This window comes from Plecotus auritus, assembly GCF_963455305.1.
Source record: "Plecotus auritus genome assembly, chromosome: 6".
NCBI lineage: Eukaryota > Metazoa > Chordata > Mammalia > Chiroptera > Vespertilionidae > Plecotus > Plecotus auritus.
This window is the reverse complement of record NC_137773.1, coordinates 61,045,754-61,064,392: the sequence shown is the minus strand read 5'-3', so window position 1 is coordinate 61,064,392 and position 18,639 is coordinate 61,045,754. Positions and strand designations below refer to the sequence as shown.

The following is an 18,639-nucleotide window of genomic DNA, read 5'->3' as shown; positions in this document are numbered from 1 at the left end:
CGGAGATTGCCACAGGCTTTCCCTAGTGGAAGGGAGTCAGAGGATCCTGACTGCACTGAGCCCCAGTTCTGACTGCAGTGAACCCCAGTTCCAGGCGAGCCCCTGGGGACCCACGCTCTTGTGGGGGGAGTCTGGACTCTCGGGCGGAGACTCGGGAGCCGGGGAAGGCGGAGGACTGAAAGTGCGCACGCGCGCGCGTGCCAATGCGCACAAAGGCTGCGGAGGTTGCCACAGGCTTTCCCTAGTGGAAGGGAGTCAGAGGCTCCTGACGGCACTGAGCCCCAGTTCTGACTGCAGTGAACCCCAGGTCCAGGAGAGCCCCTGGGGACCCACGCTCTTGTGGGGGGAGTCTGGACTCTCAGGCGGAGACTCGAGCTGGGGAAGGTGGAGGACTGAAAGCGCACATGCGCGCAAGGGCAAGGCTGACAGGAAGCCAAGACTGAGACTCCACCCCATCCAAGCTGAGCACAGAGCCTATTGCAATTTGGCAAGTCTAATCCTATAAGGCTGTCTCCAGCACCGAACTTCTCCCAGCATAGACACAGCTGATCCTTATAGCCAACTGACCCGGAGGTCAATTCTTCCCAGTGATACCAACAACAATAAAGACTTAATTACAACAAGGCTGTACACACAGTCCACAAAGGGGTGCACCAAGAGTGTCCACCTCAGGTTAACTGGGGAAGCAGACCCACTGGGCCTTATTGGAAACCTAGCACAAATATCTACCTTACCAACTCAGGGAAGCAGTGAAAATGCGGGGTCAAAGAATCAGATCACAAACGAAAGAAATGGAGGAAAACAAATGACTGGATATAGAATTCAAAACCACGGTTATAAGACTTTTTAAGAATATCCTAGAAAAGGCCGATAAATATAACGAGACCCTCGAAGATATGAGAAAGGACCAACTAGAAATTAAACATACACTGACTGAAATAAAAAATATTATACAGAGACCCAGAAACAGAATAGAGGAACACAAGAATCAAGTCAAAGAATTGAAATACAAAGAAGCAAAAAACACTCAACCGAAAAAGCAAAAAGCAAAAAAAAAAATCCAAAAAGTTGAAGATAATGTAAGAAGACTCTGGGACAACTTCAAGCGTACCAACATCAGAATTATGGGGGTGCCAGAAGAAGAGAGAGAGCAAGATACTGAAAACCTATTTGAAGAAATAATGACCGAAAACTTCCCCCACCTGGTGAAAGAAATAGACTTACAAGTCCAGGAAGCCCACAGAACCCCAAACAAAAGGAATCCAAAGAGGACCACACCAAGACACATCATAATTAAAATGCCAAGAGCAAAAGACAAAGAGAGAATATTAAAAGCAGCAAGAGAAAAGCAGTTGATTACCTACAAGGGAGCACCCATACGACTGTCAGCTGACTTCTCAACAGAAACTATGCAGGCCAGACACGAGTGGCAAGAAATTTTCAATGTGATGAATAGCAAGAACCTACAACCAAGATTACTCTACCCAGCAAAGCTATCATTCAGAATTGAAGGGCAGATAAAGAGCTTCACAGGTAAGAAAAAGCTGAAGGAGTTCATCACCACCAAACCAGTATTATATGAAATGCTGAAAGGTATTCTTAAAGAAGAGGAAGAAGAAAAAAGTAAAGAGAAAAATTATGAACAACAAATACATATCTATCAACAAGCGAACCTAAAAATCAAGTGAATTAAAAACCTGAGGAACAGAATAATCTGGTGAATATAATAGAATCAAGGGCATAGAAAGGGAGTGGACTGATAATTCTCAGGGGGAAAGGGGTATGGGGGGTTCATGAAGAGAATGGACAAAAATCATACACCTATGGATGAGGACAGTGGGGGGGAGGTAAGGGCAGAAGGTGGGGTGGGAAATGGGTGGAGGGGAGCTATGGGGGGAAAAAGGAGAAATAATTGTAATAATCTGAATAAAGATTTATTTAAAAAAAAAAAAAAGAAAGAAAATATTGTGGTCAGCCTGGCTTGGTCAGGTCCTCCCCCCATTTCCCCATAAAAAAATAAAAATAAAAATAAAAATAAAAATAAAGTTGAACTTCAATAATCAAGGCTCCAAGATGTGGTGAAGACTAACATGGTTTACATTTTTCTTCCTGATGTGCCCCCAATGCCAGCAAGGTGCACATTCCACCCCTAAGATATTGATACAAACACATACAACCTGTACCCACAGCAAGGAATATGAAAGTTTGTCATGGAAAGTTACTTTTGTTTAAGATCAACAAAATGGTATCTTGCTCCTCGTCAACAATTCATGATAAACCATAGTTACAGAAAGGTCACCATCTTTGACCGAGGGTGCTTATGACAAAGCCTATCTTAGGCCCAAACAAGACAAATTGTGGTTTTATTTGTGAAAGTTCCATTTGTAAAAATGTTATGAAATTCCCAGCTCTGATAGTATACTAATCAATGAATGGCACAGAAATGGAGTTACAGCTCTCAGACTGGGTCTTATTTCGCTTCCTCATATGAACAGTCTCCTCTTTCCATATCAGAGTTAACGCCAGAATAACATGTAGTTCTCCATTTATATAACTACAGAGTCGACCTTTATTTCGCAAAAACAAAGCTGAAGTTCATAGTTTGCTGTACATTACGAGGACCACTTGGCAATTTATTATAAAGGCCTATTGATGCCGGGAAACCTGCTGAGCAGGAAACCTTCAAGTGGGCGCATAGAACAGGATTTAATGAAAGTCCTCAAAAGAGGAAAATTGTTTGTATTGTCGTTCTATCTTAATAGGTCTTGCTATATTGTGAAAATAGTAAAGGACCTGTGGCCCTTGGAAAAGCTTTGAACTAATGCCAAAAATTACTGGTCTTTTTATTTTATTTTTTTTTAATTCTCACCCGAGGGTATTGTTTCCATTGATTTTTTTTTTTAGAGAGTAAAAGGAAGGGAGGAGGGTGGGAGGAGAGAAAGAGAGAGAGAGAGAGAGAGAGAGAGAGAGAGAGAGAGAGAGAGAGAGAGAGAGAGAGAGAGAGAGGAACAATGGTGAGAGAGAGAGCTCAATTGGTTGCCTCCTGCATCCATGTGGCCCCCATTCATGGAGGATCAAACCTTCAACCAAGGTATGTGCCCTTAACTGGGAATCGAATCCTCAGTTTTGCCACTGAGCAAAACTGGCCAGGGCTATTATTGGTCTTTTGATCAGAAAATAGCCTATTCAGAACTGGATAGTCTTTGCCAATATCATAATCTGTAATATTACAGAGGAAATCAGATTTTAAATGCCTAAATTTTGCTGATGAAATTTACTGATGAAGGCTCTCAGATGGTCTCAACTCTCCCAGGCAACCCAAAAGTTTCAAAAAGAAAAAGAGCTATTGACAGAAGATATATAGGAATATTATTACAAAATAAATCATTCTTAATACTTCACAAAAATTAGCACAGATTATAACAGATTATATACAAATGTTGCAATTACCTAGCAATTTAAATAATTTGCTTTTGCCCTGGCTGGTGTGGGTCAGTTGGTTGAAGAGTTGCCCTGTAAACCGAAAGGTCACAGGTTTGATTCCTGGTCAGTCAGGGCACATACCAAGGTTGTAGGTCGGGTGTGTACAGGAGGCAACAACTGATCAATGTTTCTCTCTCCCTCTTCCTCTAAAAGTAATAATAATAATAATAATAATGATAATAATAATAATAAATTTACTCTTGTTTTTCACACCTTTAGTCATCTCCAGTGAAGACTAAAGGAGCCTGGGCACATTTTGAGGTAGATACATTATTCTTCAAGTCAATAGTCCCATGATTAAAAGACATTTATCTTTAGCTTTCAATATACATAATTTTACTTTATGTAACACTTTTGGGGTTCACATCATTTTTCTTTTTTATTAGCATTCAAAATTCAGTAGTACATTGAAAGTATTATGCACCAAATCAAAACGACAATGCGATACCATCTCACACCTGTCAGAATGGCTATCATCAACAAATCAACAAACGACAAGTGTTGGCGAGGATGCGGAGAAAAAGGAACCCTCGTGCACTGCTGGTGGGAATGCAGACTGGTGCAGCCACTGTGGAGAACAGTATGGAGTTTCCTCAAAAAACTGAAAATGGAACTCCCATTTGACCCAGTAATCCCACTCCTGGGAATATATCCTAAGAAACTAGAAACACCAATCAGAAAGGATATATGCACCCCTATGTTCATAGCAGCACAATTTACCATAGCTAAGATTTGGAAACAGCCTAAGTGCCCGTCAGCAGATGACTGGATCAGAAAACTATGGTACAACTACACAATGGAATACTATGCTGCTGTAAAAAAGAAGGAATTACTACCATTTGTAGGCACCTGGATGGAATTAGAGAACATTATGCTAAGTGAAATAAGCCAGTCAATGAAAGAAAAATACCACATGATCTCACTCATTTGGGGATAATGAAAAACATTATAAACTGATGAACAAAAAGATAGATACAGAGGCAGTAAAGCATCAAACAGACTGTCAAATTACAGCAGTAAGGTTAGGGAGAGGTGGGGGAAATAAGAGATCAACTGAAGGACTTATATGCATGTATATAAGAGTAACCAACAGATTCAAAACATTGGGGGGTGAGGCATGTATGGGAGTGGGGTGGGGGGGGGCAATGGTAAGATATGTACACATATAATACCTTAATAAAAAAAATTAATTGGGAAGATTAAACAATTATAAATTTGTATGACTAATAAATTGCCTCAAAATAAAAAAAAAATAAAAATAAATAAAAATAAAAAATAAAAGAATTTCCTCAGGTGAGGATTAGCAAAAACAAAACATGACTGCTTCTAAATGATACGCTTATAAAAGATATTTTAAAAAGTTTAATAAAAAAAAAAAGAAAGTATTATGCACCACGATCAAATGGAATTCTTTCTGAGGATGGAAGAATAGCTCAGGATACACAAATCAATAAATAAATCACAATAATGGAAATAAAAGATGGAGAAAGGAACATTTGACAAAATTCAATATTCTTTCATGATAAAACTCTCAACAAATTGTGTAAAGAATATACCTCAACATAATTAATGTCATACATGAAAGCCCAAAGCCCATGCTCAATGGAGAAAATTTGAAAGCTATTCCTCTAAGGTCGGGATTAAGACCAGGGTAACCACTCTCATATTCCTATTCAACATCACCCTGGAAGTTCTAGTGAGAGCAATCAGGCAAGAAAAAAAAAATGGCATGAAAATTAGACAGGAATAAGTTAAATGATCTCTTTGCAGATGAAATAATCTTATATGTAAAAAATCACAAAGACTCCACCAAACACTATTAGAATGAATAAAAAAATTCAATAAAGTTGTAGGATACAAAATCAAGAAACCAAGTCAGTTGTGTATTTGCATGCTTACAACTATCAGATAAAGATATAATAAAATCAGTTCCATTCATGATATAAAAATAAAATACTTGAAAATAAATTTAAGCAACATAATGATCTATACAATAAAAAAATAAGACATTGATGAAATGAAAGAATAGAGAAATAAATGGAAATATATTCCATGTCCATGGACTATGAAGATTAATTTTGTTTTAAAAAATTATTGAAGTTATTAGGGTAACATTGGTTAATGAAATTATATAGGTTGCAGTTGTACAATTCTATAATACATCATCTCTATATTGTATATTGAGTCCAACTCCTTCAGTCACCATTTAGCCCCCTTTATTCTTTACTAGAGGCCCGATGCACGAAATCCGTGCAAGGGACTTGGCCCTCACCGCCGCAGCGGCTGCCTCTGCCTCAGCCCTCACAGCCCCGGCTTCATCCAGAAGGTCGTCTGGAAGGACATCCGGTCTAATTAACATATTATGCTTTTATTTTATAGGATATATAGGATTCTCTTCTACCTCCTCCTACCCTCCTCTTTTCCCTCTGGTAATTACCATGCTGTAGTCCAAAAGCGTGTGTTTTTTTTACTTAACCCCTTCATCTTTTTCACCCTTCATGTGATTTCTTTTTCAGAATACTCTAAATTAAAGGTGAGTGGATTGAAAGGATGAACACTTTGCTACATGAATACTTTGAAATATAGCTAATACTATTATTCCATTTGGGGGTGAATGAATTTTTTATTTAGTTTTTCAATTTAGAAGACACTGAATATACATTGTATTTAACTTTAGAAGTAACGCCTTTTTTTTGTTGTTAATCCTCTCCTGAGGATATTTTCCTTTGATTTTTAGAGTGGAAGGGGTGGGGAGAGACAAAGAAAGAGAAACATTGATGTGAGAGAGACATCAATTGCTTGCCTCCCGCATGTGCCCCAACCAGGGCTGGGGAATCGAGTCTGCAACTGAGGCACTTGCCAGGCCTTCATGTGTTCATCTGCAAAAAAGGATGTTAATCAGATAATCTCTAAGAAACCTTCTATTTCAGTCTATGGCAGCAATTTTTCAACCTTTTCCATCTCATGACACACACAAACTAATTACTAAAATTCTGTGGCATACCAAAAGATATATTTTTTGCTGATTTGAAAAAAATAGGTATAATTTGGATTCATTAACATTGGACAGCTATTGTTGTCTCTTCAAGTGCAATTTTTTCTTGAATAATGTCTACTCTAATAAGAGAAAAGCCAGCTATTTCTCTGTCCCATACCCCACAATTCCCCAAGTCCTGACTGTTCAGCCTTATCCTCTTGGCTGCTTTTCCCTTTCTACTTAAAACATTTGTAAAGTGCTGTTCCGCTGATTACAAGCATTATGCCCTTTTATGCATACTGGCTTTAAAAATATGCTAACCAGGGACATGCATATGTTCTTGGAGGTGTAAATTGGCAAACTCTTTCCTGAAAGCCAACTGGCAATATATAACATAGTCTTAAAAGTTTGTATATATTTTGAGGGCTCATTTTTACTTCTAAGCATCCAACCAAGGGAATAACCAGGTAAGAATACAAAGATGAATGTATGCATATTCAAATTAACTTTATAATTGTTAACTGAAACATCTAACTTCAGGAGAGTTAGGTAGTTTCATGCAGTACTTACTAACTTGGCAAGTGACTTATTTTATCTTTAGAAATTAATTTCTATTTTTTTCTACAATGAATACGAATTACTTAACAAAGAGGCTATGTTAATTTACTTATTTCTTTTGCACATGCACCCATGTCTCTGAATCACTAATTCTTTAGTTTATTCTGAAAAATCATCAACCCATGAAACTACTTAATTCCTTAGCTACTATAATTGTTATTAAAATGTGGTAAGAGTGGGTATGTTCTCCCTAAAGAGATTTCAATTGAGGGGGAAAAAATAACTTACTGAGATAATACAATTAAAGAAACACCTAATAATATGTCCTCAGATTTTCCAAAAGTTGCTTCTTATTTTAAATGATGAAGAGCCAGAGAAACAAGGTACTGCAGCAAACACTTTTAATAAGAATACAAAATTCACACCAGAGGCACATTCTGGGGAATGTAAATGAACTATCACAAGTAGTAATTCTGCTGGAAGAATAAAATAAGGCTCTCAAGAGTACAAATATACAGGAGGGAATGATTTAAAATAGGTTTATGATTTACAATCACATTACATTGTATTAAGCACTGAAAACAGGCATATTATTTAAAAAGCCAGCTAAAAGGCATTTGAACATATATAACAAATCTTACGGTCCACAAGTTCATATATAACAGTAATTTTAAGTACTTCATTTCAACACAAAAGAACAGGTGAAGGAATACCTCTCAAAGTATTAATTTATGTCTATGACAAAAATCAAGAAAACTTATACTGAAAAAGGATTACATTACTGATTGAACCACACAGTGGACAGGCCAACCACATGAACACAAAACCAACAGTGCTGAGCAACTAAACTAATGCTGGCCTTTCCAGTCCCCCTTCTTCTTACCACCATACTGCCTTTCCATTACTCATGAAAAAACTCATGTCTCCCCATTCCATAAAAGGAATGAAGAAAAACCAAATAGCGTATTCAAAAGTTGATTTCACCTTAAGCCCTAAATGTGGTTTAATGCGTACAAAGAAACCCAACATTTATACACAGTGCTCCTTTCCAAGGAAGGAACAGACAGGTCAAACATTATCTGAAAGAGGTTTCCTTATGGATTCTGTACATTTGGTTGAATGAGAATTACTGTATCTGAGAAGGCACATATCTGTGATTTAAGGCTTAACTGGTATTGTTACATATGGAAGTCAATGAAAGCTGTCTAGGAATTCACTTCTGTCAAAATAGATTTTATCCAAAAACTAGCTTTCTGAGCACAGATTTCTACTCTAGAAACCATCAAGAATTTCTATTCCCAAGTCCACCTGTCAAAAAATTTTTTTTCTTAAGCAGGTTTCATTATGAATCAAAAGACTGCTAACATAACCACCCTCTGACTTTGGATGATGCATATATTTATAAGCTCAAAAGCCTCATAGAAATTAGTGTGATTCCTGGATCTTAAAAAAAAAAAAAGTCTAAACAAAAGTACAATGGTACAGATTCATTTTTAAAAAGGTATTTGCCAGAACTCTACAAGCTAATCAGTCATTCATTAGAGCGGCTGCCAGCCTATCGTGGATGCGTTAGGAACACCAAATAATTTTACTCTGCAAAATAGTCTCTTCTTTCTTTAAGACAATACATGAAAATGAATCTCTTAAAGATGTTTAATATATTCATATATAAAATATCTGATGTTGATACAAATCATGTAAACCTCCCTTTGGAAAAGTTACAACTGGCCCTCATTTCCAGGACCAAAACCCTTGAATTTTGATCTGGTCAGTGCAAATCTATATTAGATGTTTTCAAACTACAGAAATAGCCATCGATCCTTACAATACAAAAGAACTTCTCAAAAAGAAAAATTATTGTGTTCAGATTATAGAAATTATGTTTTCACTAAAACCGCCCACCTTCCCATCAAATTCAACAGTTCAATTGTTAAAGTATGAAAAAGGGAAAAATTAAAGCTGTTTGTGTGAGAATCTCTACAATGGTTGTCACCCTGTCTCTCTTCTCCCAACTGTGCTTCATTCTTATTAGGTTTGTTTAGAAATAGAACCATGTGACTTTCCTTTTTTTGTTTGTTTTTGTTTGCAGGAGTGATTTTACTGTTCTTCAAGCCAAGATGGGGCATCCACTCCAGGCGTTTTCAACTTGATATGGAACTGTTTAAGGGTCTGTTCAAGCTGCTTCTGGTTCCCAGCAAAGTAGGCGGCGATGGCATTGTGGAAAAGGACCAGCTGGTTGTGCAATACTTTCACCTATGAACAGGGCAGAGTACAAGACCACGCATTAACACCAATGACAACGAACTGTCTCACATAATCTCTCTCTCCTCAGGAAAAGCTGTTTTAATAATACAAAGTAGTTCACATACACCTACTGTACACTGTCTTGGAGGGTCTGAGCCTTTGACGACTTTTAATTTCCCTACAGGGGACAGACCAGTTTAAGAAGCTAAATATGTATAGGAATACTTTGTTTTATTATGGGCAGCTTTATTGCACTTTACAGATGTTGCGTATTTTACAAACTGAAGGCAAGACCCTCCACTAGCAAAAAGATTACAACCTGCTTTATTGCAGTGGTGTGTAACTGAACCTGCATTATCTCCAAGGCATGCCTGTACTCTGTTAGCCATTTTCAAACATTGTTGAGGGCATTAATTAAAAAATATCATTAAATACCCTCTCAAACTAAGGATATTCAAAAATCAAATACTGAAGAGGAAAAATTATATACAAATTACTATGTGACATACACTCTATACCAAGTATAGACATCAAAGGATAGTGAACCTCAACTTAGGGACACTTATTAAGGAAACAGGACAATCACAGGAAAAGCAGGTTTCTGGATGGCAATTTAGGAGATGAGTGAAGCATCCTATTACAGTGGACTATTACAATGGCCCCAGAGAATCACCCCTCTCAAAATCCACACCCCTGGGGACTGTTCTACAATGTATTAAAAAGAAAAACCACAGGCCCAAGATGGCTGTCACTTACGCTAGATGCAAAACCTAACCTACCTGCAGTTTCAGTTCTCTAGGGACTTTCCAAACATCTCATTATCATAAAATGGGGTATGGTGAGAGGGGCCACAGGCTGAACTAATTACCAACCAGCCTGGAATTTCCTGATCCACACTAGTGAGGTGTTCTGCCTGATAAGACCCCTCCCTTTCCCTAAAGGTAAGTGTCCTTGCCAGAAATAATTCACTCTTAATTTATTAGTCCCAAACTCTGCCTACAAAACCCTTCCATTTTGTACAACCCACTTGAGTGGCCTCCTAGTTGCTAGATGGGATGCTGCTCAGTTCATGAACTACATAGTAAAGCTCATCAGATCTGCAAATTTAGTAAGTTAGTTTTTGTTTTTTTTAAACAAATAAAAGTAAGCTTGGCCATGTAACATTAGAAAATGAGGCCTGAGAAGCAAGTGCTTGCCCTCCTGGGGGGGATGAAAGCCCATAGGAGAGGGGAGTGTGTGCCAATCTGAGTTGTACCACTTTCTAGTGTCTTTGTGACACCAGGCACAGGTTACTTCTAACTTCATTGGCCAAGGTCTTTATCCGTTTATCAGGGATGCCATTACCAAATGAATCTGTCGTGCTGTTGTAAGGGTTAAATGAAATGGGATACTACCCAGCACACTGTCTGACACAGAATAGTACTCATTCAATTTCAGTGAAATCCAAGGTTACCTATTTGACAGTCAAATCTTCAAACAACACTGACTTTTCTTAGTGAAACAAAATTTCATTTATTTAGAGCCCACTGATTTGGAATTTGTAAGATTGTAATACTGTGGTTTATAATAAGGAAAATATAATTGATCTTCATCTTCACTCTGGGAACATAGCTCCTAAAACCTTTGTAATTTCCTAAATGATAAGAGGATGGGAACATCTTTTGTTATAATACTTGGTCTCTTGGTGTACATCTGAAACAACTCCAGAGCTAAAAGGAGTATTTTTTTGGTTGTTCATAATGAGCCCTTTCAACCGTACCCCACTTTATGATAATGAGATTGGTGGCAACCAAACCTCATCCTGTGGTTCTCCAGGGACTTTCCAAACATCTCATTATCATAAAGTGGGGTATGGTGAGAGGGGCTACAGGCTGAACTAATTACCAAGGGACAATGCCTTAATCAATAGACCTATGTAATGAAGCCCCACAAAAACCCCTAAAGTACGGGGTTTGGAGAGCTTCTGGGCTGAGGAACGCACCCACGTGCCAGGAGGGCAGCATGTCCCCCATGCCCCGTGGACAGCAGGTCTGTGCTCAGGACCCTCCCAAACCCCGCCTTATGTACTAGTATCTCTTCATCTGGCTGTTCATCTGTAGCCTTTAATATTTGTAATAAATTGGGAATCTAATAGGAAAACTGTCTTCCTGAGGTCTGTGAGCCACTCTAGCAAGTGACTGAATCCGAGGAGGGATTGTGGGAACCTTTGATTTATAGCCAGTCTATCAGAAAAACAAGTGAAAACAAGTGGAATTCAACTGGTGTCTGAAGGTGGTGATGGTGGTGGAGTCCACAGTGTCAGAACTGAATTAAATTGTAGGACACCCAGCTGGCGTCCAGAGAATCAGCCAGTGTGGGGGAAAGCCCACTCATCTGGTGTCCTGAGTGCGTGAGAAGTGTTGTATGAAAGAAGAAATACCAAGTTCTTTCCTTTTCAAAGATAGAAATCCATCAGTTTACCTCAGCACAATAAAAAAAGGCCAGATGTGGAGGAGGGAAAGGTGGATATGAAGAGCTCAGTTTCAGATGTCTTCCAGGGAACACCCAGGGAAATGCTGACTAGGTAGCTGTATTTTTGAAACTGAATTAGAGTTCAGGATAGCAGTCCAGGATGGAAATGTGAATTGGAAGTCAATATAGTACTTCAATGTACAGATGATATGCAAACCCATGTGACTAAATAAGCTCATCAAGAGAGTGTATAGACAAAAAGAGATCCAAGGACTGAGTCATGAAAAGTGAACCTTGACCTTTATACCTCACTACATCTCCAGAATTCATATTGAAATGAATTAAAGGCCTAAATGTCAAAGCTAAAACCCAGCCCTAGCTGGTCTGGCTCAGTGGGTAGGGCATTGGCTCATGGACTGAAGGGTCCTGGGTTCAATTTCAGTCAAGGGCACCATACCTTGATTGCAGGCTCAATCCCCAGCCCAGGTCGGGCGTGTGCAGGAGACAACTAATCAATGTGTCTCTCTCACATTGATGTTTCTCTTTCTCTGTGTGTTCCTCCCCCACTTCCTTCCACTCTCTCTAAGAATCAATGGAAAAGTATCCTCAGGTGAGGATTAACAACAACAAAAAAGCTAAAAACCTATAAAACTTCTGGAAAAACAAATAGGAGAAAATCTTAATGATCTTGGGTTTGGCAAAGATTTTAAAATAGTACACACAAAGCATAAATTATAAAAGAAAGAGATTAATAAATTGGACTTCATCAAAATTAAAATATTTTTCTCTTCAAAAGACATTTATAAAAATAAAAAGGCGCCGAAACCGGTTTGGCTCAGTGGATAGAGCGTCGGCCTGTGGACTGAAGGGTCCCAGGTTCGATTCCGGTCAAGGGCATGTACCTTGGTTGCGGGCACATCCCCAGTAGGAGGTGTGTAGGAGGCAGCTGATCGATGTTTCTCTCTCATCGATGTTTCTATCTCTCTATCCCTCTTCCTTCCTCTCTGTAAAAATATCAATAAAATATATTTAAAAAAAAAAAAAAGGCAAGCCACATATTGGGAGACAATATTTGCAAAATATGTATAAGACAAAGAATCTGTTACTACAACATATAAGGAATTCTTACAACTGAATAAGACAATAAACAATAAAATGGGGAAAAGATCTGTGTATGTGTGTGTGTGTGGGGGGGGGGGGGGGGAGACAATGGTTATTCACTCACTACCTGGAGAGAAAACTGGATTCCTAATTCACATAATATAAATAAAATATAAATAAACCAGCTCCAGGTGGATTTGGAATTGTGAAAAACAAAAAAAAATCTTACAACCTTGGTTTTGAAAAGATTTCTTAAATAGGACGCAAAAGGCACTAACAAATAGAAGACTGATAACTTAAACTAGTTTAAGGCCTTCTGTTTATCAACAACCATTGTAAAGAGGGTAAAATCTCAAGTCATAAATGGTATAAGATATATATAACGCATAAACAAAAAAGGATTAGTACAAAAATACATGAAGAATTCCTACAAATCAATTTAAAAAAAAAAAACCCCAAACAACCCAACAGAAATATGGGCAAAGGCATGAATTGGTATTTTATACTGGAAGAAATATATGTGGTCAATAAATAATGAGGGAAATAAAAATGAAGCACACACAAAAGAATACCATTTTATTCACTTTGGAGTGACTGTGGCTCAAAGGGAACTGAGTACATTACTGGTGGAATGTAAATTGGTACATCCACATTAGAAAACAATTTGGCTTTAATTTAGAAAGCTGAACACTCACAATGCCATATGAGACAAGGCAGGAATATTCATAGCAGGCACAGAAACAATACAAATGTCCTTTTAACAGTAGAATGAAAAAAATGTAAGGTATGGGGCTGGGGGCGGTAAGGGAATAGGTTAGGGAAGGAATAGGAAGATACAACATTATTGGTAATGTTCTAGTTCTTGGGTTGAAAGGTGGGGTCACAGATGTTTATTATATTATGCTTTATAACTTAAATATGCATTATGTTTATTATTTTGTATGTCTAGCATATGTTATTTTTTAAAAAGACAAAGACCCTGACTGGGTGGCTCAGTTGGTTCGAGTGTCATTCTGAGCACCAAAAGGTTGCAGGTTTAATTCCCAGTCAGGGCACATACCTAGGTTGCTGGTTGGATCCCTGGTGGAGTGAGTAAGGGAGGCAAATGTTCTATGTTTCTCTCTCACATTGATGTTTTTTTTCTCTCTCTCTTTCCTTTCCTCTGTCTCTAAAAATCAATCCTCGGGTGAGGATTAAAGAAACAAAGATAAAGGAAAAAAAACACAGGAAAATAATGAAGCTTTATGACTCATTTCAGATATAGGATCAAAAATAGACTATAAATGAGTTAACAGATCTAAAAGTGAAACTAAATTTAAAGGTTTCATATGATCTTTCCAGATTCTAATTCTTTCTATTGCCATAAATCAATTCTGTTTACCATCAAGACATTCACCTTTTCTTGTAGTGTCTGAAGTAATGAACCTCAGGGAATTTAAGAAAACTCATATCTGCCCCTAAAATACAATGTTACAATCCTCATGAACTGATATGTGATACATCTTGAATTTTTGCAAACCACACTTAAAATTTCCTTCTCTATGACATTTTCTAGATCAGGAACAAAGCAAATTTATTACAAATAAACCATTTATTAACTTGTACTTCCCTGTGTCCATTAGTTAAATAAACCTTTTCTTTGTCTGCAGAGATTCTTGTTAGCTGAAGAAGAAAGTTAAGGCAGCTAAAGGAGAATAAAATATCTGGGAAAATGGGGCTCCATTCCCATTTTTCCCCAAGTTTACTATGTGAATTCTCTTCTCACTTGCATAATGAAGAAACTGAATTAAAAATTTTATGGTTCCTTTCTACTAACATTTTCTGAGAAAAGTAATTGCTTTTTAAATAGAGGTATTCCTATATCTGGAAATTCAAAAGAAGAACATTACAGTATTCCTATTTATTTTCAAGGATAGAAACTAGCTCTTCTTTTAGAGATGTATTAAATTCAATTGAGAGTTTATGTATCAGTTTATGAACCACCCCATTAATTAACTTTCTTCCCTATTTAGAGGTATCACATTAGTAGCCTACCTGCATCACAAAGTAATTTTTGACCTTGCTCTACTATTATCTGGGCCTTTCCTGTTTTCTGATTTTGGATGATCCTTGGCTCTTGGAATTATAGAGCAACTCAGGAGCCTCTGTACATTTAATGTGGAATTTAAATGCTCAGAAATAGAGTCTACCCAATTACTTTACTGCTCTTTGGGTCACAAAATAATTTTGCCTTTAATTTTAATCCCCATGTTCTAGAATTAGAGAAGACAATAAAAGTGGAGTACAGGAATTGGTTCATGTACTGGATTTCCAGAGCTGTTCTAACAGTCTAGAATGTTAGAGAGCCAATCTTTAGCTAACCCTACAAATGTCAACACACAAGTCAGGTTCCCCGCTCCCTGGAGTAGCTGACAAACCCAACATGGAGAAACACTTCTTTGTGTAGCCGAGGATGCATTTATTAACAAAACCTCAAATGGGGTGCATTAGCTGTGTTTAAAATGCCCCCCCCCCCCCAATGAAACTTAATTCATGGGAAACCAAGGAAAGAGGGTGATTTTTGGACTGACTTCTAGTTTTCACAACAAAATGATAGAATACCTGTTTTTCCAAAAACATTCCCCCAGTAATTGTGAGAAGGTTGATGTGTAGAGCCGTTAGAAGTATATACACACTTCAGAGCAGCTCCCTTGAATAAGAGAGCCTTCGGGGCTTTACAGCTTTTCAGTGATAATTATGGAAAGAAAGCATAAAATTTCATTGTCACTTTACTCTCAGAAGCTATTTTATACCAAAACAGATTACTTATCTCATTTTCCTATTAGCACTGATTATGTGTTATCCTAGTACAAGTTTTAGTTTTGGCAGTATGTCTTCAAAATCAGATACAAATTTAAATAAGAATAGTATTGACTGTTTTATCCAATCAACCATTACTAAATAAAAAATAAAGGGAAATTAAAATAAACTAATAAACCAAATTTCAATGTGAACATACTTTCTAAATGAAATCAATTAAAAGTATTTTCTGGCTATCTTTGATGAATTAATTTACATTACGACACATATTCACATAATGTCTTCAATGCAATTCAGACTGATATGCTATAAGTGATCCTCAGAATGTTTTGGTTATTAAACAAATATAAATCACTATCAATTAAAGGGAGGAATTAAATAATATTAGAGAAGCAGTTACCATACAATTTTAAAGATAACAATTTTACAATCATGATAATGACTGTGCTGTTGTTACTATATATAAGCTGTTTTAACAAGACTTAAAAGTTATTATTTTAAGTTATTTTCTTGTTTATTAGGTTTTCTTTACTAGGCTGTTTGGTCTTATAAAGGTCAATCTAGGAAAGATTCTGTTTTTCAAACAGAACTGGCTTACAGTGAGGCGGAGGAAGGTCAAACCTACTTTTGAGAGAAGGGACAAAAAGCCAAAACCTTTGAGGAAGTATTTTAGGGTCATTACACTTTTAAAATTTACTTCTATATTTATACAATAAGATTATGAGGATTGATAAGCATAGAGAATAAAAAAAACAGCCGAGTATTTTGATAGACTATTGTTGGATATGGTGGGGGACACTAACTTTTGTGAGGCACTTTGTATGTGACAGATAATATGTTACCCTTACATCTATTTTGTCCAGCCTTTTATTCTCTCCATGTTATGGTTAAAAAAAGCAGACTCAGAAGGTTAAGTAACTTGCCTAAGGTTAGAGAGCTAGGAAGCAGATGGGCTGGCATTTGGGAAACTCAGGAATGTCTATTCCAAGACTGGCCTGTGTTCTTTCACCTCTTCTTACCTGCCTCTATCCCTAAGGCAATTCACAAGTTGGAAACAAACAAAAAAGATAGGCCAGAACACTTAAAAGAAGGGCAGAAATGTAGAAAAGACATATTTTAATCTTCCTAATTTTGTCTCTGGCCCTGAAGTTGCGTTTAAACATCCTCCGGACAAGGATCTCACACAAGGGTTGGAGCAGATGAAAGAAATAAAAGTGAATTCTTTCTAACATTATGAAGATTAACTAGAGGCCTGGTGCATGAAAATTTGTGCTGGGGGCAGTGGTCCCTTAGCTTGGCATGCCCCCTTTCACAGTCTGGGAGCCCTCAGGGGATGTCCTACTGATGGACCCACGGGGAGCAGGCCTAAGCTGCAGTCTGGCCTCCCTCTGCAGGAGGCGACCAGGAGGATCAGGGGAAGGCACCTCCCCCATCACCTTGCCGCTGCCGGCCGCAGCTGCCTGCCCTCGGCCCTCGCAGCTGCTGCAGCTTTGTCCAGAAGGACATCCAGAAGGACGTTCGGCTGTCCGTTCTAATTAGCATATTATGCTTTTATTATTATAAATGCCATATTAAACTTCCATATGATCTTTTCATAATTATAGAGCAGGAAAAATCTATAATGAACTATTTATTGATATATATTAGAAAAGATTTAAAGTGGTTATAAGGATAAATAAAATACAACAGAAAAGCAGAAATTTCAAATAGGAGCAAAAGAAGATGAAATAACAATTCCAGGCAGAAATGGGATGATGACAAATTTGACAAATTTTCAAAACCTAACATCAGAAACAATTACAGCAATTTAGAAATACACTAAATCATTGTGAACTCAATTACAAAGAACTTTCATAGAGATCTGCCAAACAATGAGCAACCAGATCAGACATAAGCAAAACCACTATAGCAACATCTGGTGAATGACCTAAAATATAGCATACAATACTTTAATTGTTAAAGGGCAAAACAAACTTCAACACTGACTACTAAGGCAGAGACAAGCTTGGGTTTAAAATAGAAACTGGGTAAGAGAAATTTAAGAGCAGGACTGATAGATGATGCCAAGTAGATTACACTGAAAACTTTCTCCTGCCCACATAGCATGTATCAATACAAGATAAATACTATTTATAAAGTTACTGACTGAAAAACCTGAAGAGAAGTATTGCTTTGTAGGCATAAAAACCATAAAAATGAACTTTTATTTACAAATCAAATTTATAATACATACATTTTTATCAGAGATGCAGAAGTAATTGAGAAAAAGAGGCAAATTCCAGTTAAAAGTTATGTTGTATTTATAATTGTTAAGTTCTTCAAATTAATTATTGGCTCTCCAAATAATTTGATTAAATATGGGTTTATATTAGATGTACAATATTGAGGTAATAGCTGTGAGGAAAGCTGGAACAAAGTCATTCTTTAGTAAGATGTCTCCAACCACTAATATGAAAAGTATTAACTCCTCTCTTTACCCCCAACTATCTAAAAATGTGTAATTATTTGCTTTCTCTGCCATCACTAATCTTGTTCTAATCTTTTTTTCAGTAAGAGACCAGAAGAGTAGCAAGCAGGAAAGTATAGCTGTCTTGGTTTTTTATTAGGTTTGTGATTTTATTACTTTGCAATAGATTTGGAAATGCCTGTCCTGCCAAAGCAACTACCAGCTGAGAAAGAGACACTATTAAAAATAAGGGCATGGGCACTGGGAAGGGAGTGAGGGAAGAAAGACAAATATGAACTACAAGTGGAGGTAGGAGAACATATTTTACTTTTCAGACTCACTGCGACAGGTTTCAACAAATCACTGACAAGCAGGTTAAAAAAAGCATCCTGTCCTAACCGGTTTGGCTCAGTGGATAGAGCATCGGCCTGCGGACTCAAGGGTCCCAGGTTCGATTCTGGTCAAGGGCATGAACCTTGGTTGCGGGCACATCCCCAGTAGGAGGTGTGCAGGAGGCAGCTGATTGATGTTTCTCTCTCATCAATGTTTCTAACTCTCTCTCCCTCTCCCTTCCTCTGTG

General features: G+C 37.5%; 1 protein-coding gene across 1 annotated transcript in view; it reads right to left on the bottom strand.

The window, feature by feature from the left end:
- Positions 1-7,402: 7,402 nt before the first annotated feature.
- The window catches only part of ARFIP1 (ARF interacting protein 1), an 83,006-nt gene continuing 71,769 nt past the window's right edge, over positions 7,403-18,639 (bottom strand). Inside the window, 1 exon segment of the mRNA XM_080671897.1 lies at positions 7,403-9,271. Within this exon segment, the coding sequence (XP_080528023.1) occupies positions 9,116-9,271 (156 nt within the window). The 3' untranslated portion in view covers positions 7,403-9,115.